At 50.8% G+C, this 26621-nt stretch overlaps 1 protein-coding gene across 3 annotated transcripts; it reads left to right on the forward strand.

The window, feature by feature from the left end:
• BCL6 (BCL6 transcription repressor) lies at positions 1 to 23971 on the forward strand. Of its 3 annotated transcripts, none has more exons than XM_041003094.1 (10): positions 1 to 141; positions 10677 to 10715; positions 11501 to 11672; positions 13093 to 13314; positions 16287 to 17258; positions 17814 to 17998; positions 19311 to 19478; positions 20393 to 20523; positions 20637 to 20774; positions 22773 to 23971. In XM_041003094.1, the coding sequence occupies exons 3-10, from the start codon at positions 11512 to 11514 to the stop codon at positions 22914 to 22916; spliced, it is 2121 nt and encodes a 706-aa protein (XP_040859028.1). In that variant the 5' UTR covers positions 1 to 141; positions 10677 to 10715; positions 11501 to 11511; the 3' UTR covers positions 22917 to 23971. The 3 variants fall into 3 exon arrangements, with proteins under 3 accessions (XP_040859028.1, XP_040859029.1, XP_040859030.1); XM_041003095.1 differs by lacking the exon at positions 1 to 141 and adding an exon at positions 3312 to 9515; XM_041003096.1 differs by lacking the exon at positions 1 to 141 and adding an exon at positions 3312 to 4315.
• Positions 23972 to 26621: the final 2650 nt, after the last annotated feature.

The following is a 26621-nucleotide window of genomic DNA, read 5'->3' on the forward strand; positions in this document are numbered from 1 at the left end:
GCTGACACCGAGTCCTCCCCTGCCGCGGAGCAGTGGTAGAGTCCGCAGCTCAAATTCCGAGAATTGAGCTCTGTTGATTCTTAGAACTGGGGTTCTTAGAAGTGGTGATGCAAGAAGTTTCTAGGAAAGGCCGGACACCAGGTGATTATTGCTGTTGCTGCCGCCGCTGCTGCTGCTGCCGCCGCCGCCGCTGTTGCTGCTGCCGCCGCCGCCGCCGCTGCTCATGATCATGATTTTACCTTTAAATTCTTTTTTTTTCCGCTCTTGCCAAATGCTTTGGCTCCAAGTTTCCTATGTGTATCTATTGATATAAATGTATCTATTTATTTATTCTAGCTGTCAGATGTTAAAATAAATGCCGAAGATTAGTCCCACGTCTCTCCCACTCTAGGATATAGATTTTTTTTTTTTCTAAATGCATTTATTATTATTGTTGTTGTTGTCTTGGAGGGAACCGGCTGGCCACCCTCCCTGGTGTTGTTTTGGGTTTTTTTTTTTTTTTTGGAGGAGGAGAGGCAGGAGGGGAGTTAGGGGGCGGCCGGTGTTGGGGGGTGCTTGGGGCCGGCCCGGGGCTGCTGGCCCCGGACGGCGCAGGGGACGCGCGCTCGCGCCCTCGCTTCGGCTGCTGCTTGCGTACGGCTTGTGTTGGCGCTGGATTCGTGCGGCTGCGGCTCTCCGCGCTCTCTCGCTTGCAAACTGCCTGCCGGGCTCCCCGCTCCAGCCTCGCCTTCCCTCCCGCCCTCCCCCGGCCTCTGCTTCCTGCCCCTCTCCGCGTCCTCCCGGCTAACTCCGGGAGGCTGCCCCGGCTCGCTCGTCCCCGCTGGCTGCCTTCCACCGGCCTCGGATCCCTTAGCTTCCCTGTCTGCGAGCCGAGCCGAGATTTGGGAGGAAAAAAAAATGCGAGCGAACTCCGCGGGTGTTTTTGTGTGTCTTTTTTTTTTTTTTTTTCCTCCTCTCTCTCTCGGTCATAAACCCAGATGAAGTATCTCTCGTGCCTGCTATTTCCTTTCGGAGCCTTGATGTTCCTAGCGAAGGACGAGTGTTTTGGTGTTCCCCGTCCTCTGTGTTTTGGGGAGGTTGAGCTCGCTTGGGGGGCGGGGGTGTTGAAGACTTTGGAAATTATTCTTTCTTGGTCGTAGTCGAGAGAGAGCCGGGCACCCCCGCGCGTTCCCTTTTGCCCATCCCGAGGAGACGGGCTGATGGTGGGACAGGGATTTGGGATTGGAAGAATGAGCAAGGGGTGTGCGTTTGCACCTGCGGGGTGCCTCTCCGCGTCGCGGGGACTCTGGGGAGCTTGGCAGGCCGAGCGCGGAGAGGAGGTGGCGGGATTTCTCTCGGCCACGGCGTTTGTATTTGGGGCGCTGCGTGACTCTGTGTTGGCTCCCAATGGCTGTTCCCTCCTTTTCCTACATTTTATTATTATTATTATTTTGTAAAAAGAAGAAGAAGGGGGAAAAAAAAGCCACTGCGGGTCTGAGCGTGGCGCACTGGGCAGGCTTCCGAGAGCCCGAGGTCCTGACAGCGCGCGAGGGGAAAAAGACAGAGCCCGAGCCCGCGTTCCTGACCAGCGGGAGCCGCGAGGGGAGTTAGGGCGCTTCGGGGCTCTGCCCGGGGAAGCTGGAGACGCGGGTGCCAGGGGGAGAGCCTTGTGATGGCGCAAACAAACCCCAAACCCCAAAACAAACAAATCAGATGGCGAGGTTGGTTGGATTTGCAACCTGTGGCTCTCCTTGAAGGAATAGGGAGAAGGAAAGGCGGCGGCGGCGGCGGCCCGGGGCGGGAGCGGGTCGGGAGTTGGAGCTTTGGGGCCGGGGCTGGGGCTGCGCTCGGGGGGTCAGCCGTAGCGAGGGGCCACCGCGCAGCCGGAGGTAGTGACCGCGGTAACTGTCTCGAGAACTGTGGGTCGCGTTGCCTTTCTGTTGCCTTGTGATTGGAACCTTGGCGAAAAATGGAACTAATGTTGCCATGAGTTTTCAACCTGCCCCTTCCTCCGTGGAAAACAACACAGCCCCACGGATATTTGTTTTAAGGATGCGGAAGACCCCCTGTGTGGTGTGCCCTCCCTCCGGATGGCTAAGACTTGGCAGAGGGGGCCGTGGGGGTCCTGACAACTGCGTGGGGGGCGTGCGGAGCTGAAGCTGTGACAGCCAGTCATGGACCCTAGGAGAGGGATGTATTCTTGTTTGTTTCCCACCCCCCCCCACCTCCCCAATTAGTTTGTAATTTTCAGGGAAGAAAGTCTTAGAACGTTTAAAACAAAAGTAAAGTGAGCGTCAGTAGATGCTTTTTTTTTTTTTTTACTGTCCGGAAAAGTGGGGCAGGAGAGAGAGACGCAGGGAAAGGGCTGTTTAGAAATACAGTTTGTGGCTCTGCGAGGTGCCGCTGGCTTCCTCTACAGGGACTGCCAATTTCCCTTTTTGTTTGCAAGGTGTGTGTGGTTTTAGTAAATAAATTGAGAGAGAGAGAGAGAGAGAGAGAGAGAGAGAGAGAGAAGGGAGAGCAGGGGAGACAGGAGAGATCCATCAAGAGACAGGTATCTATTTTGCTCACTATTTACTACCGAGAGCCCTTGGCACTGGAATAGATCGTCGTAAATCTGCAGCCCAAGTTGAAGTTCATCTGGCCCTGGTCCACACACTATTCCTGGAGGTAGCAAGCATGAGCTCAAAGGAGTGAGGCGTGATCACATTCTCCCTTTAAAAGGTGGTATTTTTGCTATGCGTGTATGTATGTATATATATATATACCTGCAATGGAGGAAACGTGATGGTGGTGGTGGTGGGGTACAGCTAGGGGAGCTTCCCTTTTAAAAAGATTGCAGTGGAGTCTTCAAGGCCAAAATAGAAACCTGTAGATGAGAACTGTTCCTTTGCCTCTGTTTAGACATAGAAGTTTCCAGTATGTCCTATTTGGAAGACTTTCCGATGCTGCGGGGCAGCAGAATTAGACCGTAAGGGTCTGTGGATAGCAGGTACCAACCAGGCACCTGGAAGGAGGGGACAGGCAGGGAAGCCAGGGGTTCCCCAACCGTCTGCTTCTTCACATGCTTACTTTGGAAGGGTTTTACCCAGATACTTTCTTGAAAAGACTTGTCTGATTTCCTCAGGGTTTGGTAAACAGAGGTGGGACTCAATTCTCTCGTTGCTTTTACCGAGCCCTTCAAGAGTTCCAGTTAACTGGTTGAGTAAATGGTAGCCCTGACCACATGTCAAAATCCTTCCTTCCCTCTATCCTCCGCTGGGGAGCACATTCACAACCTACTTTGTTGTGAAAAAAAAAAAAAAAAAAAAACACAAACCACCCACCATATATACTAGTAATTTAAGATTGGGAAGAGGTGGTGCGGCAGCGCCACCCCTCGGCGGGTACAACTATTAGCAAAAGTTAAAATAGCTGAAAAAAAATTGTGAAATGACCTTTTGGGGCACTGTTAAGTTTTCAGACAGATTTTCAAAAGTGTAGGGAAGCGACAACTTTTTTTTTTTTAAGGCGCTTTGCCGTGATCGCGCAATTGAGGTCGAAAAAAGTTGCTTTCCAGCCGGAGAGGTCTGCTTGTCACTACTTGATGGGGTGGGAGGTGTACATAGGCTTGGATTAGGCGAGATCTCCTGGCGAGGAGATGGTCCGTCTCCCCCTTGGACCTGACCTCTGGTCACTTGAATGATGCCGCCTAACTGACGTTCAGATGGGGAGAAATGTCTGGATTGGAAAGCCAGCCCTAGTGTTGGAGGTAGAGAACCGGCAGCGTCTGCAGGGTCAGGTGGGCAGCTGGCGAGGGGGTCGACCTGGCTGTTGGTCGTCCCTCGGGGAGTCAGGGCCGTGGGGCGAGTGCGGCTTTCCAGCGCTGCGCAACAAGTGGGACGCGGCCACGCAGTCGCGCGGCGGCTTCTGGCAAAGCCGGCCTGTTTCTCTTCGCCCCGGTGGAAGCCAGGAACGTCTCCTCCCAACCTCCCCGCCTCCCAGGCCAAAAGACCTCGGTCCCCCCACTCAGCCTTCCTGCTCTGCGGCTCGGGCGGTCGGCCCGGGGTTCGCAAGGGTCCAGGGCCCCCTTCTCTCGGTGGGGAGCTGGAGTTTATACCCGGTTTTCTTTTCTGGCCAGCCGGCGTTTTTGCAAAGAGTCAAGGCGCAGACCGTCGAGGGCCTGTCCTGCCTTTGCTTTTTCTTTTCTTTCTTTCTTTTTTTTTTTTTTTTTTTTTTTTGTGGAAGACAAGTGCACCCTTTCCTTGCCTACCCAGCGCATTCTGCTCTTCGGAAAGCAAGTCAACGCACAACTCGCGGAGGCAGTTCCAGATACCGCGATGCGGTGGCTAGAGGCGTAAGCATCGGGAAGAACGGAATTCCAGCCACTAAATTAAGTGTTTTCCCAGTCTGGGTTTTGGAGGCAACCACACCCCCACTTTCAACAGACAAGGAGAAAAAAAAAAAAGTGTGTGTGTTGGTGGCGGGGCACCGTGTCCGCGTGGTGCTTCTCCCACGGACGGCGCCCGCCACCTAGTGGCCGTCTGGCCGAAGGGTCGCAGTCCAGCCCTGGGCACCGACCCTTTCACCTCTGGGCTCTCTGGTAGCCTCGCGAAGTGCTAGATCAGACCGAGGGAAGGCACCCCGTGCCCCAGAGGGGATGGCATTTGATTCCCCAAAGCTCTGCCCGGCCAGATGCAAACGACTAACCCATTGCGACGTTCTTCGGTCAGTGGCAGGCATCTGCCTCCACTGGAAAAAAAAAAAAAACAAACTTAAAATAACCCGCTTGGAGCGCACCGGCTGTCCGCTGCTGCCGTCCCTCCCGGGGCAATGGGGAGTAGAAGGATGTCCCGTTCGAGAATTCAGGGTCTTTAGGACTTTAGCTACCTCTCCCCCATTTTTGTAAACTACTGCCCCCCCACTCCCGTCACAGTTGAACTAATAGGCCCGGACAAGGGGGCCTGTGGGTGAGTGGTCAATGAGTGAGTGAACCTAGGCCAACTTTAAACTTCTGAGTTCGAGGCTAGTGACTTAAAAGTCAAAGGCAAGTTTATTTCAACTCCTTTGACGTGATCTATGAGGAAAAAAGAAAAGAGTAGCAGCCAGAGTCGTGATTTTAACCTTTTAGGTCATCATGGTTGTCAGTGCACGTTAGAAGCGGTTGCCTAACCGTCTTGGAAGAATTTGTTTACAAAGAATGACCTAAGGTTTTTTTTTTTTTTTTTCCTTGCGTTCTTTCGGGAATAGACGTGAGAAGCCCGCTGGTACTGAGGGCTGAGATTCCGGGTGTGTCTGTGTAAAGGGGTCTGAGCTAAGACCCTGTGCGCACACCTGTTGCGCCCAAGCCCACCTTAGGAGTGCTGAAATGGCTCTCTTTACGTTCCTGTTTGTGCAGGTGCCTAGGAAAAAAAAGGGGGTGTGTGTAAGAGAGAGAGAGAGGAAGAGAGGACCCTCGCAGCATTTGTGCTCCCATAGTTTCTCAGCAAACTCTCCTCCTGCGGGGCTGGGGTCTTTAGATGGCAAACGCGCGTCCGCGAGTTGGCGCCTCTGGCGGCGCTTTGCGCGCCGTCCCGCCCGGAGGCTGAGGTCCACATACCCGCCTAGCTCGGGCCGGGGTCCGCAGGGACCCAGTTCAGCCTCTCCCAGTCTCCCCGGGAGCTATTGCAGGCCGCGTCGGAGAAACGCGCCTCTGTTCAAGCTGGAAGCGAATCTGGGGACGTGTTTGAAGCACGGTCAAGTTTGACTCATCGCCTTCCAAGGACAGTTAGTGCCTTCCATCTTCATTAACGTGAATAAAGACCTTGGCTGACTTCTGTCCAGATCGAATTTTTAAAGGCATTGTTTGCTGGGAGAGCTCATGTCTACCTCCTCCCCGCCAGCCTTTTTGCACAGGCCGAAGCCGGAGCGCAGCCAGGAGAAGCCGAGAAGAGCTCTCTGCCCCGGGAACCGTAGTTTGTTAGCGTTTCCAGCCGGCCTGCTGGAGGAAGGCTGTCCCAAGCCGGGGTGTGCGGGGGAGCGGCCCTTTCTGAAGCTCCCCCTCAGAGCTCGGTAATAAAACACATCTCTCTATTTTATTGCATTTCCTAGAAGCTTGCAGGCTTGCAAGAGCTGTGCTGGCAGGAAACGTGATAGAAATGAAAGTCGGGACAAAATGTCCCCGAATACCTCGGTTACCCAAAGCAGTTTGCCGAGGCCTTGGCGTTATCAAAAATCGCTTTTATCTAGTCTCTTCCACCTCCTTTTCCCCTAGGCAAACAGCTCTGAGAGACCGCCCCCCGCCAGCCCGCCCCGGCAGAACTAAAGCTATGTCGCGGTTTAACGCCACGCGCAGCGGCCGGACCCCAGTGGCTGGACCCAAGCTGCTCTTTCCTTAAGACGCGGCTCGCTGGGCGAGGGAGCGTCGGGGCCAGGAGCCGCGGTGCGAGTTTCACTGCGGAAGCTCCAGCCTTATTAAAATTCCTGGTTCCCGTCCCTGAACAGTGCTTTGCACTTTCAAATCCCCCTTTGCATTTTCCAGCGAGTTATTGGAGTTATTAGATTACCAATAATCCAACGGCCGGCCTGGAAAGGAAGGAGGGGTGGGGGTGACGGGGGAAGGAGACCGAGCCTCTTGCCAAACTAGGTCAACGGGAAGGAGAGGCGGGGCTGGAAGGGGGCTGTGGGTTTCAAGCCTGGAAGGAGGGCTCTCTCTAGTGTCAGGCAGCGGTAAAAGCACCAGCCGCCGTGCGCTGCCTGAACCACGCCATTGCCGACTTACAATAAGGGCACTGACAATTCTGGCTTCCCAGATTCTCACCCTCTCCCCTCCCGTATTAAATTCCACCTTCTCCTTCACTTTTTGGCTACCAGGAAAAAGAGTTCTGAATGAGAAAGCCAGAGGAGAGGATTATTTGAGGGACCAACCTCGACCCCGCCTTCGCGCAGAGAGGGAGAGCGGCGCGATATGACGCGAACCGCTTGTTTGAACAGGAGACTGTTACCCTGGGAGGCTGTCTTAGGCGACCCCAGTCCGCCCCCACCCCTCAGGACCCCTGAAAATGCCTTTCAGAGCCAGCTACCGGGAACAGTTAGGAGATGGCACCCAGGGATATTTCCTGGCGCTTCCAGGAAGGGCACCGAATAGCGAGGCAACTTAGGCGCGCGCCAATGAGCGCGCTCCGGTCGGCGCCCTAGCCTCTGGCCGGTCCTATCTGTGTCTCCAAGGTCTGGGGGGAAACTGGATTCCGAAATCTGGAAGTCTGGTCACAAGTTCGGCCTGGCAGTTGGTATTCTAGACTCTGAGCGGAAACCAAGCGGAGTTGGATTGTCCTCCTTTGCCAACGTGGCGGAAGGGTTTTTCGGTTTAGTTTTCCTCCAAGCATATTGGGGCGCGCTGGATGGAGACCCTCAGCTCTAAGGGATTCTAAGTCTTTAACCTCGACGTCTCGCCCTAGCATTTTAAGAAATGGGGGAGGGGAGGGCAGCGAAGACGGGAGCAAGCAAAAGAAGAAAAAGAGATGCACTGCGCAACTGGGCAACTTGAACCTCGGATTGGACCAGTACTCTGGCGTCTTGACCCAGGCTTTGCTACTCGTCTAAATTTCCTCTTTTACAAACTGTGAGGGAGGGGTCGGAAGGAGTGAACTCGGAGACTCCTGGAAGCGGCTTGGCAGAGGGATTTAGGGGAAAGTGTGCCGTGTTCCCCGGCGCCACCCCCACCGCGGCGGGTGAATCCCCCAGCGGTCCGCGCCGAGCAGGCGGCGATCCTGGCGGCCGTCGGGGGCCGGCAGCTTCCTGGAAAGTTACTTCTGGTTGGAGCCGACGATGGGCAGAGCGTGTTCTGTGAAATCCTCAGAGTTGAGATCGACTACGTTCCGGGAATGAGAGGGCTGTGCCATTCCCTTCACTGCCCCCTGCCTTGACGGCGTAACAGGAAAAAAAAAAAAAAAATCAGACACACAATGCTAGCTACAGAAGTGCACCAAAACTTTTATTTGAATGTAACTAAATTAAGGGCCACTTCAGACACAGCATCGCACCTCCTTCGCGCCTGTGGGGGCTTCCAGGCGGATGGGAAGCCGTGGCCGGGGGTCCCACGGGGGTGGGCGGTCCCTGGAAGACAGGTATGGTGTCGGGGAAGTTGCGGGGGGGGGGGGACGAGCCCTCACAGGTTGACCTCGGCGTGCAGAGCTCAGGTGTGAATGAGAGAAGGGGGCCGCCTGGTGCCAACCCCGGGAGCAGGAAGGACATGAGGGCGTCTTTGGAAGGCTTCGCGCTGCATCTGAAGCATGCCGACTTCTCATTGCCGCCTGTCCCTCTCCTTTCCCCTTTATTCTGACTTCTCTTTTTGCTGTTTATCCGAGCGCGCGCGCGTGTGTGTGTGTGTGTGTGATCCAATGGAAAGCTCCTTTGGAGGACCTGCCTTCTCCAGTGTCAGATTGAATATATATTAGGGAAGCCCCAAAAGAGGCGATGAGGGTGAGGTGCAGGAGACAAAATTTCAACTCCCTCTGGGACGCTGCCACCTCACAGGGCTTGGAGTAGGGGCTAGGGCTTCGCCTGGAGCCTTTGTCAGTTTTTTGGCTGGCAGGCTTGCCTTCCTGGCGCTGTTTTTGTGGGGTGATTTTTTCTTGGAGGGGTATGGAATTGGTGGTATGGCTGTGACTAATGAAATGGGATTAGTGTGGGACCTTGCTTGGAGATTGGCTTTGGGATCTTGCTTGGAGATTGGCTTGAAGACCTTGGCTCAGGCTGATCTCTGGGAACCCCAGTTTCCTCAGCAGTAAGGAAGGGTTGTTGTAAGGATAAGGTTACAAGGACAGGGTATGAACGGACTGAGCGGTCTGGGTGAAGGGAGAGGACTTGCTCACGTGCAAGAGGCACTCACCTTAACCAGAGTTCAAGAGGGTGAATTTCATATGGACACGGGTCTCCGTGTATGCAGATCTGTTTTTGTGCGACCGGGGGTGAGAGGCTGAAGGTTAAAAGCCCCGGTCCAGAGAGTGGACACAAGGGAATTTTTGTATTTGTTTCAGTCGGCATCTGGGATGAGTCATTGCCACTTGTCACGGTGAAATGGCAAATCTGGGCTTCCTGTGGTTCCAGCAGTCTGTGACTGGAAATCCACAAGTGAACGGGTGGTTGAAGCTGTTTTGGGGGCAGGCAGGGTGCTCCAGAGTGTTTGCTGAGCTCTTCCGAAGGGGAAGAGGAGATTGTTTACAAATAAACCACACATGTGTCCTCAGCATTCTTTTTTCCAAAGAGGATCATCCTGGAACTTTGCTTAGGATTAAGTTTGTCTTTCTCTACCCGTCTATGCAGCTGGAATGGGGAGAGGAGGATCTTGGTTCTTTCTGCCTTTTTTTTTTTTTTTTTTTAGCACTCTCTCCCCAATCTCCCTTTTCTGCATTTCCCCTCTCAATCTCCCATCACTCAAGGATACATGTTAACCTTGAAGCTGAGGCAATGGGGTGATAGGCGCTTGGAGCCACGGAGAAATGTCTGCGTTTGGTTAGATTCAGGGAGACCTCGCTTTTTAGTGTTTGGTAACAGGCAGCACCCTAGAAGGGGGCAAGGTGTGTATGTGGTGGGGGTGGGGTTGGGGTGGGAGTGAGGGAGAAGGAACTTGGAAATGAGATCCACCCACCTAAGGGTGCAGCCCAGCCTGTTCTACAGCACGTAGGCTGGATTTGGAAAGGGGACAGGAATTGGAGCCAGAAGACCTAGGGCCAGGCCACCAACCATCTACGTGGCCTAACATGACCTCACTGGCCTTGGGTCCCTTCATACCCGGAAAAGAACTCCACAGGGCTGTACTTTTAAAAATAGGGCCAGAGGGTTCTGATCTGGCTTGGTTTGGTAGCACACATTCCGTCAATAATAATGAAAGACCTATACCTGTGCTTCTAATGAATTTTGTTTCAGAGAAACCAATATGGGGAACATATTTCATGAAATCTCAGGTTTAGTGCTCGCTGGCCAGTTCTCAGCTCAACTACACAGTTAATTCTTTCACCAGCAAGGAGAAGCACACACTTGGATGCCTTAACCCTGTGGCTGGTCTTGGGCCCAGGAGGGAGCAGAGAGGAAACTTTGAAAAATCTAGCAAAAATGCCCCAGGAATGTGCAGGCAGGCTTGTCAGGTGGTCCTCCACACATTCCATGTTCAGTACTTCATGGTTCAGTCAGGGAGCGCTACCTGGCTGCTGGTCCTTGGAAAGCCACCCAAACGTCCCCCCAAGTCTGTTTTATCATTGGGGCACTAGGGACAAAGAATGTGACCCTCTGACCTTATGGAACTATTCTATGACGTGAAACACAATAGTCTGGCAGGTTTGGGCATCCAATATGTTCTGGCCCCAAGCAATTATTATCAATTAGTGCTAATGTGGAAAGAAGTATTCCTCCTCCCCCTGTTTCTTTTTTTGCCATAAGTTCTAGCAGTCTTTGGGTGGTACAGATTTCAGATTTTTTACTCTGAGGGGAAAATGTGTGTGTGTGAAATTACATTCTCCGCACCTAAGATAAAAGCATTTTTATCACATGGCTTTGGGTGCCTGTTGTTTTCATAAGAGCAGAAGTGGAAAAAGTTCGCTAGCTTGTGGTGAAACCACACCAACTGGCAGGCTGCAGCTATCAAAGCGAAAACTAAATACATGTGTCCTAAAATAAGTCTATAGTGGACAGTGTTACACTCATTGAGTCTGTTTCTGAATGCTCTCTTCTCTTCTCTGTAGGTTTTAAGCAAAATTCTGGACTGTGAAGCAAGGCACTGGGTGAGTCAATCAAATGATATGCTTTGAAATCTTGTGGACAAACTTTGCATTTGCCAGTGCATGTGTATTTGTCACCCTTCATTAAATGAGACAAAGGCTAACCAATTCCTTCTGTTTCACCCCTAGCCCTCACTCTTTTATCCTGGCTGTGGCAGTTTCATGTCCTTACCTATTTCTTAGTTCAAATTCAGTTAGCCTCCTGTCATGCACTGCCATGAGCTAGTGTTGGGGTCTGGGGATTCCAAGTGAAACCTTTCTAAAGCCACATAGTGGAGAAGGACTGGGCAGTGAAAGGAAATGTCAATGAGAAAAGCTTTCACTTCTGAGCCCTCACTATGGGCGAGGCATGCATTTTTAATTTTTGTGCTCACATAGGTGTTTTGCAAAACCGAAGCCCAGAAGCACTCTGCTCCAAATCACACAACTAGAAAAAGGGCAACACCGGCCAGAGAGCTTCCTACGTGTGAGCTCTCTCCATTGCAACACACTCACTCAGTGCTTGGCAGAGTGTTTGGTATGTGGCAAAACCACTCAACAAGTATTCATTCCTGTCCCCTTTTCCCTAAAGAGCTTTCTAGTCCAACTTTTTGAAAACAGAGCATTCACCTCATCACGCAGCTATGAAGAGTAATGGCCAGAGAAAGGCTATGAGTTATTCAAAGACAAAACACAGGGACCTGAATTACATTCCATACCTGAGCAGGTTAAGCCAGCTCTTTGCTCTCTCTGGTCAGCGGCAAACAGCTTGTCGAGAATTAATAGGACGTTGGTTCTTGTGTTTTCAGGCGAAGACAAAATGGCCTCACCGGCTGACAGCTGTATCCAGTTCACTCGCCATGCCAGTGACGTACTTCTCAACCTGAATCGCCTGCGGAGCCGTGACATCTTGACTGATGTCGTCATCGTGGTGAGCCGGGAGCAGTTCAGAGCTCACAAGACAGTCCTCATGGCCTGCAGGTGAGGGGTCTGGATGGAGAAGTTGGGTAAAGGAAAAAGGCAGGGCAAGAAGCCAGGCAGGTGGAGCACAGGGTTCTTACGTCATAGCTAGGATGCTGTGTCTCTTGGTCCAGACCTCAGCCTGTGGCCTTGGCATAGCAGGCTCCGTGGAAGTGAATGGCTGAACACCCTTTCAGAAAAAGACTTCCCATTCTGCACGTATTAGAGGGAGAAATCGTATACTGCCACAAGAAGGAAATCTGGAGCAAGAGTGGAGAATAATTTCAGTTAAGCAGTAAAAATGAAAAATGAGACTGTTACTGTAGTTGGAGCAAGTTTTATATTTATTTTGTACTGTAATTGAACTTCCATGAAGGTTCAGAGTGTATTTAAGGGTTAAGATAAGCAAGTGAATTCCTCCTATTTGTGAAGGATTTGAAGTTTTTGGAATAGTTTTGCACTACATCATCTCTCTGGAGCTTCCTAATAACCTTTGCAACTACGGACAGCATGACTATCGTATCTTAGACATGATACCAGCACTGAGAGCTGGAATGACGTGCATCCTGAGATCTCTATTGCTGTTACAGAACTTATCCAGCATCTACTACAAGCACTTTTTTTTTTTTTGAACAGTGACAAGAACAGGCATTTATAGAAATACAAAAATAACAGATAGCATGTGGTAAATGCTTACACTGTGTGGGTTGTCATTCTGTACCCTTGCCATGGCCGTTGTTGCCACACCTTATGAGGTAGACACTGCTTGTTTACCTTGCTTTGCAAATAAGGAAGCTAAGGTACAGAAAAGTTAAGTGTCTCACTCAAGGTCACCTGGCTGCTTACCGGTACAAGTCTGGCTCACTGGCAGTTTAGCCGGAAAGAGTAGAACCAAGATGACATTCCTGGCTTCTGGTTTTTGATTTAATTTTTATTCTTCCACCAGGCATAGCTTTAGATTGGACTCATCTTCTAGGAATAACTGATAATATCTGGACTTTGAGAAAAGCAGTAGAGTTTAGATACAGGCACATTTTAATTCAATTGTTAGCTACTCTCAAACTGCTCCTAAAAAAAAAGCTCCTTAATGACATTTCAGTGGAGCAAGAGGGGACATGCTTATCCCAAAGAGGCAGACTAAGAATAGTTCCTGCAAATGAGTGCTAAATTTAGCTCTGGTAATCCATGCAGTTAAGACTATCATTTAGCCTCTCTGATCTCCGTTTCCTCATTTGTGAAGGTTCAGGGCTGTGAGTGGCACAGGGTGAGGCGCACAAAGTGCTTTCAGGGCATTTGGTAAGCGCTGCATCATGTCAGGTCTTAGTAATTGTCATAGAAACTCTGGGATGACCTTGGTGAAAGGGGTCGAGCTTCAGTGCTGACTGCAGCCCATCACAGGCCCTCTGCATCTCTTATAATGGGACCTCTGTTTATTTCCCAGTGGCCTGTTCTACAGCATCTTCACCGATCAGTTGAAATGTAACCTCAGTGTGATCAACTTGGATCCTGAGATCAACCCTGAGGGCTTCTGCATCCTCTTGGACTTCATGTACACATCTCGGCTCAACCTGCGGGAAGGCAACATCATGGCTGTAATGGCCACGGCTATGTACCTGCAGATGGAGCATGTTGTGGACACTTGCCGGAAATTTATCAAGGCCAGGTAAGCTGCCACCTGGATGCAAGGCATGGAGAAAGAAGGGGCTACCAAGAAATGCTTGGTAGTCATAGGTGTTTGGTACAATGGTTTGAGATGCTGCTATATTAGAATGGCTGGGTTCAAGTTCTAGCTCTGCCTTCCATATAGTTTTTTGCTAGTGAATACCCTGTGAGGAAGTACTTGGGTCCCTGCCACTTACATGGGAGACCCAGCTGTTGCAGCCTTTGGGGTAATGGACCAGCTGACAGAAGACCTCTGTTTGTGTTCTATCTCTGTCTTTCTGCCTTTTACACCAAAATGAAATAATTAAAAAAAAAATAGATTCTTAATATTTCACACATTTAGACAGAAAAATACTTTTCCGAGAGTCAATGTTGTTGGGCACGTCTGCCCTTCTTAATGCTTGTGTTCCAAGCAGAATGGACACCTTATTGCTCTCCATGGCCCATTCACCACCACGCCGCCCATCCTGCAGGGGGACCATGCTTCCCGCCCCTTCTCCACAGCCGCATGTGGATCCTGACTTCTCCTTGGAAGCTCTTCTGGTTGGCGCTCTCACTCTGCCTCCCTTGTCTTTTCCTCTGTGTGCCTTTATATACATATTTTAAAGATTTATTTTTATTGGAAAGTTAGATATACAGAGAGAAGGAGAGACAGAGACGAAGATCTTCTGGTCACTGGTTAACTCCCCAAGTGGCCACAAGGGCCGGAGCTGAGCCGAGCCGAAGCCAAGAATCAGGAGCCTCTCCTGGGTCTCCTATATGGGTGCAGGGTCCCAAGGCTTCGGGGTGTCCTCGACTGCTTTCCTAGGCCATAAACAGGGGCTGGTTGGGAAGTGGGGCTGCTGGGATTAGAACTGGAGCCCATATGGGATCCCAGCATGTGCAAGGTGAGGACTTTAGCCGCTAGGCCACCGAGCCAGGCTCCTTCTCTTTGTTCTGAAGGATTTTATCTGTTCTTTAAACCTTCCTTCTAGCATCTATTTTTTAGTTCTTTTTTTTCTCTTTTATTGTGACTAGTTGCCTACCTGCCTTGATTTCCTACCAAATCGTGGATGATTCAAGCTTTGTTGGTTCTGCCTTAGTCATCTTCTCCTCTGTTCTCTCCTACAAGGAGGACACTTACTGAGTTGTTGAGTTCACTGGGTCTTAAACCCCTTACCTGAGGGCTGGGAAGACATGAGGCTCATTTAAAGTACCGAAGAATTGAAAAGTTTTGCTAAATGGAACAGAGACTCAGGGTTTAATGTCTTGAGAAACATGTGCTCCGACTGCTCTAGGACAGTTGCATGCTTTCCCCAAGAACAGAATGGTTTTTGGTCTACGTCTGAACACTGCCAGAGGCAGAAACTCCCCATTCCCAGAGCCCAAGGCTGACCTTGTAGTTTTGGAGCACCCATCTGTACAACGTGTTGACATCTGGCTCCTTCAGCCTTCCTTATGGGTTCTAGCTCTGTTCACTCCGATTCTGTTGAGCTGCTTTTCACCTACGCAGTGTCCCTCCTGACAAATATGTGTACTAGCTCTCCTTGTCACCTGTGGATGCTAACGGCCATGAGCTCATTATTGCTGTCACTGATGAGGACTTTCTATGGATCAGACCTTAAACTTGACTGGTTCAGTAACTTGCTGCAAGTCAAGGAACCATGAGGAGGCATACGGGGGTTACAAACCAGGTCTGGCTGTTGTGGAACCCTGGCATTTGCTGCCTGCTCTCCATTGTATGCTTTCTCATAACTCCGGTCGGAATATGGGCAAGTCCTTTATTTTTAGTGTACTGGGTGTGTAATGTTGTGGCACCAATGCTGCATCAATTCTTCCCTCTCTGTTTCCCTGCATCATGCAGAATATACTACCTGCCTTCCTTGTAGGATTTTGTAGGGGTGAAATGAGATAAGGACTTTGAATGTATTATGTAAGCATTAAGCTGTATCCCATTGGAGGAGTTATAGTTTCACATGTTTGTATATGTACAAGTATGCTTATGCATCCAAGATCAGTCCAATTAGACACAAAATCTGTAAGTGGCTCACTTCCATTTTTTTAGCTCAGTGTTCCCTAGTAAACTAGATTGCTAGACTTCTTTTTTTAAAAGGTTTATTTCTTTTTATTGGAAAGTCAGATTTACAGAGAGAAAAGAGAGAGAGAGAGAGGTAGAGAGAGGACAGAGAAAGAGAGAGAAAGGGAAAGATCTTCCATCTGCTGGAGCTTCAATGGCTGGAGTTGGGCCGTTCCGAAGCCAGGAACTAGGAGCTTCCTCCAGGTCTCTCAGGCCGGTGTAGGGTTCCAAGGCTTTGGGCCATATTCTATTGCCTTCCCAGACCACAAGCAGGGAGCTGCATTGGAAGTGGAGGAGCTTAGGTACGAACGGGTGCCCACATGGGATCCCGGTGCCTGCAAGGTGAGGACTTTAGCCACTCGGCTACTGCACTGGGTCTTTTTTTTTCAATTAAAGATTTTACTTATATAGAAGTCAGAGTGATAGGGGTGGGTTGAGGGAAACGTACACACACATAGATAGAAAGTGAGAGAAATAGAGACATTTCATCTGCTGGTTCACACCTTATGTGGCCATGATGACCAGGGCTGCACCAGGCAGAAGACAGGAGCCCAGGACCCTATCCAAGTGCCCCACGTTGGTGGTAGGTGATATTTGGGCCATTTTCTGCTACTATCCCAGTTTTGTTAGCAGAAGCTAGATGGGAAATAGAGCAACTGAGATTCAGCCTAGCACTCTGATATGGGAGGCCAACATCACAAGCTAAGGTTTAATCTACTGCACTACCAAATAGGACCTGCAGCTTGCACCCTTTCATTCTGGTGTTTCTGTTCTCCAGAGCCACAGTCCTTGTACCCCTCTGCCTCAAATGCAGGTGCACCTACCTAGCAGGTTTGCTGGGAAGGTGTCTGCTTAGCAGTGCTAATATGAGATCTTTTCTCTTCCCCCTCCTTTTTTTTTTTTTGTTTTGGCTACAGTGAAGCAGAAATGGTACCTGCCCTCAAGCCTCCTCGTGACGAGTTTCTCAACAGCCGTATGCTCATGCCACAAGACCTCATGGCCTACCGGGGCCGGGAGGTGGTGGAGAACAACCTGCCGCTGAGGAACGCCCCTGGCTGTGAGAGCCGAGGCTTTGCTCCCAGTCTCTACGGCAGCCTGTCCACACCCCCAGCCTCCTATCCCATGTACAGCCACCTGCCTGTCAGTAGCTTTCTCTTCTCTGATGAGGAGCTCCGGGATGCTCGGATGCCCATGGCCAACCCCTTTCCTAAGGAGCGGACGCTCCCCTGCGACAGTGCCAGGCCCATGCCTGCAGAGTACAGCCGGCCGGCCTTGGAGGTGTCTCCTGGCATGTGCCACAACAGCATCTACTCACCCAAGGAGGCAGTGCCAGAGGAGGCCCGGAGTGACATGCACTACAGCGTGGCTGAGGGACCCAAGCCGGCTGCTCCCTCGGCCCGGAATGTCCCCTACTTCCCCTGTGACAAAGCTGGCAAAGAAGAAGAGAGGCCCTCCTCAGAGGATGAGATTGCACTGCACTTCGAGCCCCCTAATGCTCCTTTGAACCGGAAAGGACTTGTCAGTCCACAGAGCCCCCAGAAATCTGACTGCCAGCCCAACTCGCCCACAGAGTCCTGCAGCAGCAAGAATGCCTGCATCCTGCAGGCCTCGGGCTCCCCTCCAGCCAAGAGCCCCACTGACCCCAAAGCCTGCAACTGGAAGAAATACAAGTTCATTGTACTCAATAACCTCAACCAGAATGCCAAGCCAGAGGGGCCAGAGCAGGCTGAGCTGGGCCGCATGTCTCCGAGAGCCTACACGGCCCCAGCTGCCTGCCAGGCTCCCATGGAACCTGAAAACATTGACCTTCAGTCACCGACCAAGCTCAGTGCCGCTGGGGAGGACTCCACCATACCACAAGCCAGCCGGCTCAACACCATCGTGAACAGGTGATTTCAGGGGCAGTCTGCATCTGAGGTTGGGAGTACCTGGGCAGGCACTGGGGCTCATTCTTTGCTCACCTGAAACACTGAGTCTCTTTGGGGGGCATGGGATTGAGGAAATTGGATAAATTAGCCCAAATAAGGAAGTATGTTGGGCCTTGATATTCTTTTTCCTGGTGAGAAAGTTCCCCTTTATTGTAGAACTTTCCATTCATACCAAAGATATTTCCTCTTCCTGTGGTCCTGGTACAGTAGGAGGACCCATGCTTTCCTTGGGTTTGGAAAGGCTGTGGGCTGCAAGTCCTGGGAGGTGGGGAGAGACACTTAGCCTTGGTGAGGGAGCTGGGCTTATTTGGACCCTGGTAGGTGATCCCTCTGCACATGCTGTTTGGGGGTGGCCTCACTCATAACCCCACCTGGGGCTGCAGTGCTCCGGAGTGGGGATTCCAGTCCAGGCTTGTGGGCTTGCAGAGGCCCAGAGGGGGGAAAGGGTGGTACCGAGCTGGGGTGGACAGGTCCGTCCTGCCCCAGTGCTGAGCCTCTTTGTCCTCCTGTCCACAGGTCTCTGACTGGCTCGCCCCGTAGCAGCAGTGAGAGCCACTCGCCTCTCTACATGCACCCCCCCAAGTGCACCTCCTGTGGCTCTCAGTCCCCGCAGCACACGGAGATGTGCCTCCATTCAGCTGGCCCCACCTTCCCCGAGGAGATGGGCGAGACCCACTCTGAGTACTCTGACTCCAGCTGTGGTGAGTCCCTATGTCAGGGAGGATGCAGACCACCTTGCGCCCCCCTCCATGTGTCCCCCACAAGCACCAGGGAAGAGGAGAACCACCCTGTGGGCCCCAGGGGTTGATGCTCGGAAGTTGTCAGCCAAACCCCTGACTCTTTACCTCTTAGGGAACTGGGCTGACCTAAGCTAGGACTGAGCTTGTAGGGTTCATCTGGGGAGACAAACAAAAACCAAACAGCCTGTGGATCTTTTTTATTTTTCCACAATGGTAGCTTGTGCAGCTGGCTAGAACTCCAGAGCATCTCAATCTCTCTGTCCCCAGACTACTGCTACTGATTTGCACATCGATTGGTTCTCCCTGTTGGGACCTTATTCTTCCTGATAAACCTCTAGCCTGTGGCAGGACTCAGTATATGTTGGCTGGGTTAAGTTATTTTAACTGAATTAGTAAATTCAAGTTTCTAGATAGTGCTTGGCCTCTCTTGTTTTTTTTTTTTGTTTGTTTGTTTATTTGTTTGTTTCTTAAATAGATGAAAAAGTCTGTTAATCCATTACTGGCTGTGCCTCAGGATTCCCTAATCAGGGATAAATCACCACAATATGTCATTTGCCAATCCTTGCAATGGAAAAAAATAATTTACTTGTCCATACTAGGAGGTTTGACATGGGGTTACAGGACTGTTCCTCCTGTCCCCCTGGCTGTTTGTCATTGATTTGTCTAGATTCCTTTTGTCTGGGCCTCTGATCCTAATATCACCTCTGGTTGTCCAGTCATCCCAGAGTTTTGCGGGGAGGGGAAGTCCACCTAGGTGCAAAGGTAACCATGGAGTGCTGGCTCATCTCAAGTTCCTCTTGCCATGATCACAGAGGGTCAGTTGAACTACCTTGGGCCTGCCAGCCCTATGAACTTGGAACTTGTGTTTGGTCTTGTATGATGTGAGATGCCCCCATAAAGTAGCCAGGGCTTTGGTAACAGAGGCACAGGGAGTGATTCAGGAACCTTCTTACCATTGGAATAGAAATTAAACTAGGTGCTGGCGAGGAATGTCTGTGCTCAGAGCCCTGGGCAGAGCTGCTGAGCTTCCCTCAAGCTATGCAAGTACCGGGAGAATTTTGGGGTTGAGCTTCCCTTTTGTTCTGTGTTTTTTCTTTAAATGCTAAGAAAAAAATCAACTCCCCATGGGTCTTTAGCTTGGGGTTCCTGGGGATGTAAGGTAGGTGGTCTGGGGGCTCAGTTGGGTAGGGGATGGTGGAGTAGCTCCAGGGGAGAGAGGGACTTCCAAGCGACTCTGCCTTCTGACAATGGCATCTCCTGTTCCATCCCACAGAGAACGGGACCTTCTTCTGCAATGAGTGTGACTGCCGCTTCTCTGAGGAGGCTTCCCTCAAGCGGCACACACTGCAAACCCACAGCGACAAACCCTACAAGTGTGACCGCTGCCAGGCTTCCTTTCGTTACAAGGGCAACCTCGCCAGCCACAAGACCGTCCACACAGGTATAGCCGCAGCCCACGGCAGCATTCTTGTAGGCACAGGAGGGAGAGGACCCTGGAGAATGACGGGGATGGCTGTGGGAACCCTGAGTAAGGCAGGGAGCAGACCCCTTCCGGGCCCGAAGGAAGACCTTTCCTCTGTCTTGTCACCTTGTTCGCTTCCTGGGTTCCTTGCCTGTCTTTCTCAGATGCCCTGCCTTGGCTATACCAGAGAAAAAGTGAGGCCTGTTAGAGGCAAAGTGGGTTAGGTTTTGATAAAGGTAGAAGAACATTCGGGGCCTCTTGATCCTTCCAAGGACTTGTTCCTTGTCACCCATCCACTGCTTTACCAAACCATTTGCCATCCTCTTATGGCTGCCCTGGGTTTACTTTGCCTGAATGCTTTTGATAACTTCATTGTCCCAGAAACTTTCCATGGGGAAAGGCTCGGCCAGACTGTTGGCTTCCTCTGCCTGGGCCCCGCCTTGTGCCACTGGAATCCAGTGTCATTGGCACAAGTGGAAACGGGTGTTTGTTCTGAAAGAGAGAGTGGCGCAGCTGCCTGTATCTGCAGTGAGAAAGCTGTTGATAGAATCACACTTATGCACCAAGAACAGCTGCAAGAGCCTTCCAGGGTCATTTCATTTCATCAGCCCCTTTGGGTCCAGAGAGGGAAACTGAGGATTAAAGAAGGACAGGGACTTGTCCACGTGGCCAATCCCCTCCTGTGCCCAGCCTGTGTCTGCACCTTGCCACTGCCTGTGTCTTGGCCTTAGTTTCCTGCAGGATGTGCTGATGTGTGAGAGAGGTGTAGGAAGGGAAAAAAAGCCCAGTAGCTTTAATAAGGGACAGTTTGCTTTGAAGTGCAGGGGCGAGGGGTGGTGGAGACTTTCCCCACTGACCGTGACCTTCCTTCGGCCTCTTTCCCCTGGACACAGGTGAGAAACCCTATCGTTGCAACATCTGCGGAGCTCAGTTCAACCGGCCGGCCAACCTGAAAACCCATACTCGAATTCACTCTGGGGAGAAGCCATACAAATGCGAAACTTGCGGAGCCCGATTTGTGCAGGTGAGCAGGGCAGTGTGGGGAGAGGATCCCTAGGGTGCTGTAGCCTCATGAGGGGCTGCCGGAGGCCTGCAGCCCACCTGCCGCAGGCACTTATGCCTTGCCCCTCTCCTCAGGTGGCCCACCTGCGTGCCCATGTGCTTATCCACACTGGTGAGAAGCCCTACCCCTGTGAAATTTGTGGCACCCGCTTCCGGCACCTTCAGACTCTGAAGAGCCACCTGCGAATCCATACAGGAGAGAAACCCTACCATGTATGTAAACCCTCTCGTGGCAATTGGTTGGCCTGGGCAGGCGGGAGGGAGAGGCTGAAAGCAGGGTACTGCTTACTCCAATCTCCAGCACATAGTGAAATGGCCTCTGAACTAATGGTCAGTAGACCCTGGATCAGAATCTGTCAAAGGCACCTTGCCTAACCTTGGCCCAGGCCTCAGTGTGCTTCTCTTTAAAATGAGGGTACAGGTCCTTGGGAAAGGAGTCCAGACTAGGGATTTCAGAGGTATTTGTTTATTGTACAAGTATTGCTGAGTGCCTCCAACTACACTGAGCTGGAGGTGTATTTGAGAATAGTTAGGGTGATTGAGAAGGAACAGTCTTAGGAGTAGGAGAAGAACCAGGGACAAAAAGGAGGGGGATGTTAAAAAGAAAAGATAAACAGAGATAAGATTATTTCAAGGAAGAGGATGGGCTCAGCTGTGTAGCACAACTAGAATGGTCATGTTCTAGAGCAGGGTCTTGGCAACTACAGCCTGTGAACCCAACTTCTGACTGTTTCATAGGCAAACAGTGGGTTTTTTATATTGAGCACAAATGGTAGAACAGTTCAAGTCCAGTGTCTGGAAGTGAAACGTTGGAACTTTGCAGGTATCCATGCTCATTGGTCCACATATTGCCTGGTGCTACGTTGAAGGGTTTGTGGCATCACCTCAGAAGGTGACAGGCAAAAGAACTGATCAGTGTGGGGCTACCCCCTATTCCGGGTGTTAGCCTAAAATGCGTGGTCATTTTTGCTCACTTGTTTGTCAGGCTTTGAGTGAGTTTCATCTTCCTGGTTGCTGCTTCTTGGGAAAATCAGTGACCATTCTTGTTATTTCCTCATCTATAAAACAAATCTCAGAATAGTGCCTGCCTCCTGAAAGGATAGTATTCATAAATCATCAACATGCACTATTAGGAATGCAATAATCATTTCCATTGTCAGGACTTACTGGAATGTTGGATGCATAGAGTGTCAGAGAGAAGGATGATCTTCACTGTCTAACTGGCCCAGTCCCTTACAGAGTCCAGGTCCAGAGAGATGATGAGCGCTGGGACCAAACAGCAGCAAGTGACCTGGAAACAAGACCAGGCCTCTTTAGCTGGACTGCTGCCTGTTTCATTTATTTACTAAGTCTATTTTCACTTTAAATAATTCTCCATTTGAGCATGTGTTATAGTAGCTTTAAATATAGAGCATATTTAGAACTATAGAAAAGTTGATGATGTATGGAGAGTTCTTACAGGTACCCAGTTGCTTGTGGTGTTAGTGTCTTACTGTAGTTTTATGTAGTGATTAGAAACTGTGGACCAGAGCTGATGTATCATCATGAGTCCCTTGATTTGGGATCCAGGATCTCATCTAGATAACTCCATTACATTTGTTTATCCATTTTACTTTTAAGTAGCTTTCCTACCGTTTATTGAATGCCTGTGAGGATAGTATAATTGCTAATGCTTCTTTAACTTCTATAGGATGTTGTCATCCTAGGAAGCCTAGAACTGCACAGAACACTTCATGAAGTCCAACACATCTAGTCCAGTTGTCTAAATGTGTTCAGATTTATTGCACGATGAGTAGATTCTGCTCCATCGTGGGGAGATGACAGGGTTTAGTGAATGGTCACTGACCTCCAAGTGATGTGCACCAGTGAGCTGTGTGGCAAGCTTAGATCTTACTGAAGTGTAGAGGAAAGGAATTATTTTCACAATAGAGTGATTCAGGAAAACTTGAATAAATAGGGGGACTTGCAGTCTGAATGGCATTTGGGATCAGACCTGAGCTTGTGGCCCACGGCAGGGGAAGACAAAGGATCAGGGGAGGACGAGGGAGACCCTGTGGAAGTCAGTGAAGGAACGGAAGCAGTATGTGTCTTTCTTTGCCTGCTAGTAGAGGCAGGGACTCACACAGGGGCTCTTGATGCTGACCTTTGGGAAGCTGGCGTGTAGGTCTGGATTGACCATGGCTGACAGTTGACCTCTTGGTGTCCCCACAGTGCGAGAAGTGTAACCTGCATTTCCGTCACAAAAGCCAGCTGCGACTTCATTTGCGCCAGAAGCACGGCGCCATCACCAACACCAAGGTACAATACCGCGTGTCGGCCACCGAGCTGCCTCCGGAGCTGCCCAAAGCCTGCTAAAGCATGGAGTGCCGCGCTTCCGTCTCCAGCCCCTGCGCAGAACCTGCCCAAAGGATACTGTAACACTTCCCGCGATGTCACCCCATGACGTAGTGCCTCTTTTCATCCACTAGCGCAAATCATAGCTGCGGGTGGGGGTGGGGGGCGGGGCCAGGGGCCGGGAGCCAGGCGGCTCCCCAACCCCACTGCCATACCACATTAAGACAATAATATTGCTTCTGCTCCCATGTGTAAGGCAAGCCACGTCAGCACAGAGCAAACTCATTTTCTAGAGCAGAGCGGGGGGAGTATGCGAAGTTCTGACTTGACTTGGTCTATAAAATGAGGAATGTGTATGTTTTGTGGGAACAGATGTTTCTTTTGTATGGAAATGTGCATTCTTTTCAAAGACAAGACTTCAGTATGTTATCAGAGAGGGCTTTAATTTTTTTAACCAAAGGTGAAGGAATATATGGCAGAGTTGTAAATATATAAATATATATATAATAAATATATATAAACCTAAAAAAGATATATTAAAAATATAAAACTGCGTTAAAGGCTCGATTTTGTATCTGCAGGCAGACACGGATCTGAGAATCTTTATTGAGAAAGAGCACTTAAGAGACTATTTTAAGTATTGCATCTGTATAAGTAAGAAAATATTTTGTCTAAAATGCCTCAGTGTATTTGTATTTTTTTGCAAGTGAAGGTTTACAATTTACAAAGTGTGTATTAAAAAAAAACATAAAAAAAGCTGCAGAAGGAAAACTGTGTAATTTTGTTCTAGTTTTCGGTTTGTATATACCTGTACCACATGTCCTCCTGGTGCCTTTTTTCACAGAAGTTTTTCAGTGATGGGCGAGTGTGCACTATCCCTTTTGGAAGTGTAGGCAGACACAGGGACTTGAAGTTGTCACTAACAAAACTCTCTTTGGGAATGTTTGTCTCATCCCATTCTGCGTCATGCTTGTGTTATAACTACTCCGGAGACAGGGTTTGGCTGTGTCTAAACTGCATTACTGCGTTGTAAAATAGAGCTGTACAAATATAAGAATAAAATGCAGAAAAGTCAAGATGGCCTGCTCTGGAGGTTTTTCCTTGTGTTGCAATGGTTTCTTTTTCTGAAAGATGTATTCATTTTATTGGAAAGAGTTATAGAGAGAGAGGGGGAGAAAACAGAGAGAGGAAGAGAGATCTGCTTTGTGTTGATTCACTGTTCAAGTGGCCACAGAACTGGGTGGGGCTAGACAAGGTAGAGCCAGGAGCTCCGTTGGGGTGATGGAGCCCCAAGGGGGTCATCTCCCACTGCTGCCGCAGCTACTTTAGCAGGGAACAGCCAGGACTCAAGGCAGTTTTTCAGCATAGGATGCCAGTGTTGTGAGTAGTAGCATAACCATCTGTGCGACCACGCTGGCCCGGAAGGGACTCTTGGTGGGGCCACTCTCCCCACCGGATCACATAACACACCTGGAGGGAGAGGCTGCCGTGATGAGCTCCGGGAGCCCTGCCTGCGGCTGGTTCCTGGCAGCATGGTGTGGACTTGCACGGGGCTCCTGGTGTGAAAGCACACTGTGGACAGGAGACCTCCTGTCAGTTATTTAAAACAGTTAAAGTTCTAGTTCTTAGGTTTTTATGCACAGCTAATTCCCACAGCCTGGTTTTTTTTTACTGTGAGCTGAAAGCACCAGACACGGCAAGGTACTTTAGAAAGTTTATTCCAGCGGGGCAGGAATGGGATGGAGGTGGTGGGAGATGAGAAAGGGAGAGAGAAGGGGGTGGAGGCGGGGAGGCCAGAAGGAGAAGAGAGAGGAAGAGCCGCACCTGGGGGCACTTTGATGCCATTCAGGTGAGCCCACAAGGTGTGGGGGGGCAGGGGTTGGGAGGGATGAGGGCAGGCCCCAGGGGATTGGTGCCTGAGACCCGTTACAGTTCATATCCTAAGGATGATTGGTAAGTGGGTAGGGTTGGGGAAGGGGCTGCGATGGGGGGTGGGAATCCCAGGTGAAATGCCCTGTTACATGTGATTGGTGGCTGTGGCGTGAATTTCCTGAACTGTGAGGAAGAGGAAATGGCGCCAGGTCCAGGGTGGGATATTTGAATAACTCCTTACACCTTGAATATGAGGGAATCAGGTGGGGTACCCCCTGAACCCCATGCAGCTCTAGGCCGAGCTTTCAGTGTATTCAGCTGTTGCTCTCCCAACATTCATTTTATTCAGCTCTGTTGTTCCTCTGGGCCTCAGGTGGCTTGGTTTGTGAAGGGAGAAGACTTCTGCTCTCATAAGCCATTTGTGTCTGGTCAGCTCCAGGGGACAGTCGAAAGGCTTCTGGCATCACTCTTGCATGCCTCAGCCTCAGTGCCTTGGAGTCTCTCTGGGGTCTGCTGCGTGACTAAAAGCCCTCAGTAGCTCAGAACAGCTGGGAGATAAGCCAACCCCTTCCTCCCTCCCACCCCCCCGCTTAGATTTGCCTTTTGTCCTAGGGACTTGGGACAGTGGAGTCCCCTTTGGCTCCCCTTTCCGAGATGTCCCCAAGCAGCCTGGGCTCCCTAGAACCCTGATGACCTCATGATCAAGGCACATATTCCCCTCCTCCCCTGCCCCAATTCCCTGGCTTGCTTTGGCACCTGGGTTCACTTGACCTCATGAAACCCCAAGGATCCCATTTGATTGGCAGGACCTAGAACAGGGAGGACACGCAGGGCTCTGGTGGCCAGCGCCAGGGAGAGGCCAGGAGCTGCTTCCTGAGGAGTGGGCTGGGGGTGGGGCTTGGCTGGCTCCTGGTGTCTTTGGCAGTGCCCCTGTCGCAGGCTCTGAGCACGCTGCCGGAAGCTTTGGGGAGCCCAGCGCCCAAAGCCCCAGAGAACCTCCACGAGTCCTGCCACCCTCTGCCAGCCGCATGGCCTTTCAGCTCAGGTTTCCTTTGAAAATGACTTTAAAGGATTTGCCAGCTCGAGGCCTCAGCTCACCCCGCTCTTTGAAAAGGGAGAAAATGATGCCTCGGCTCCCAAAGAAGCTTGGCAGCAGAACTTACAGAACAGACAACTCCAGGAATGACAATTCACAGGCCCCAGGGAGGCTGGCCCCAGGAGCCCTCTGCTCTCAGACAGTCAGTTTACATGTTGTGACACTGTCCCAGAGACATGGCCAGTCTGGCTGGGGCAAACAGGGTGGGTGGCATTCATATCAAAGAGGAGATCAAAGAGTCGCTGCGGCCAATTGATAATCGATCATAAAGAAAGGGAAAGCGGCTCTCCACGGGAAAACCCAGGCCAAGGGAATATAGCATTGTACTACCCAACTTGACGTGAATGCCGTTTTTCATCAACGCAAGGGGGTCTTCAAGCAGTTCTTGGGAAAAGAGGAGATGGTTCACAGATGTGAGGATCTTTTTTTTTGCACCCCAGTAAACTTCATGTTTAATTTCATTTCCCCATGAACTCCCTGAAGTTCCTTCAGACCTTCATCAGAAATGGAGGCAGACAGGATGTGTGGGGAGCGGCGGACGCCACGTGTATGTTAGGCAGTCACAAGATGGCGGCTGGCCAGGAGGCGGGATTTGTCCCCCAGTGGGCAAACAGGAAGTCACAGGGATAGGCTAATGCCCACCCCCTGCGATTGCTGGCCTATCAGATAGCGCCAAGTGGACCCACGGGGAGAAGTGATTGGTGGAGAACTGTATATAAGCAGCCGGCTTTCGGCAATTAAGCCCCTTTTGGTTTGCC

Source organism: Ochotona curzoniae, unplaced genomic scaffold (assembly GCF_017591425.1).
Source record: "Ochotona curzoniae isolate NIBS_2020 unplaced genomic scaffold, NIBS_Ocur_1.0 scaffold_2587, whole genome shotgun sequence".
NCBI classification, from domain to species: domain Eukaryota; kingdom Metazoa; phylum Chordata; class Mammalia; order Lagomorpha; family Ochotonidae; genus Ochotona; species Ochotona curzoniae.

Bases quoted from the DNA above. Each gene is read 5' to 3' on its own strand.
- BCL6 (XM_041003094.1), top strand. From the start codon at position 11,512: ATGGCCTCACCGGCTGACAGCTGTATCCAGTTCACTCGCCATGCCAGT. The intron at 13,315-16,286 runs GTAAGCTGCCAC...TTTTGGCTACAG, and splicing joins CGGAAATTTATCAAGGCCAG to TGAAGCAGAAATGGTACCTG. The intron at 19,479-20,392 runs GTATAGCCGCAG...CCCTGGACACAG, and splicing joins CCACAAGACCGTCCACACAG to GTGAGAAACCCTATCGTTGC.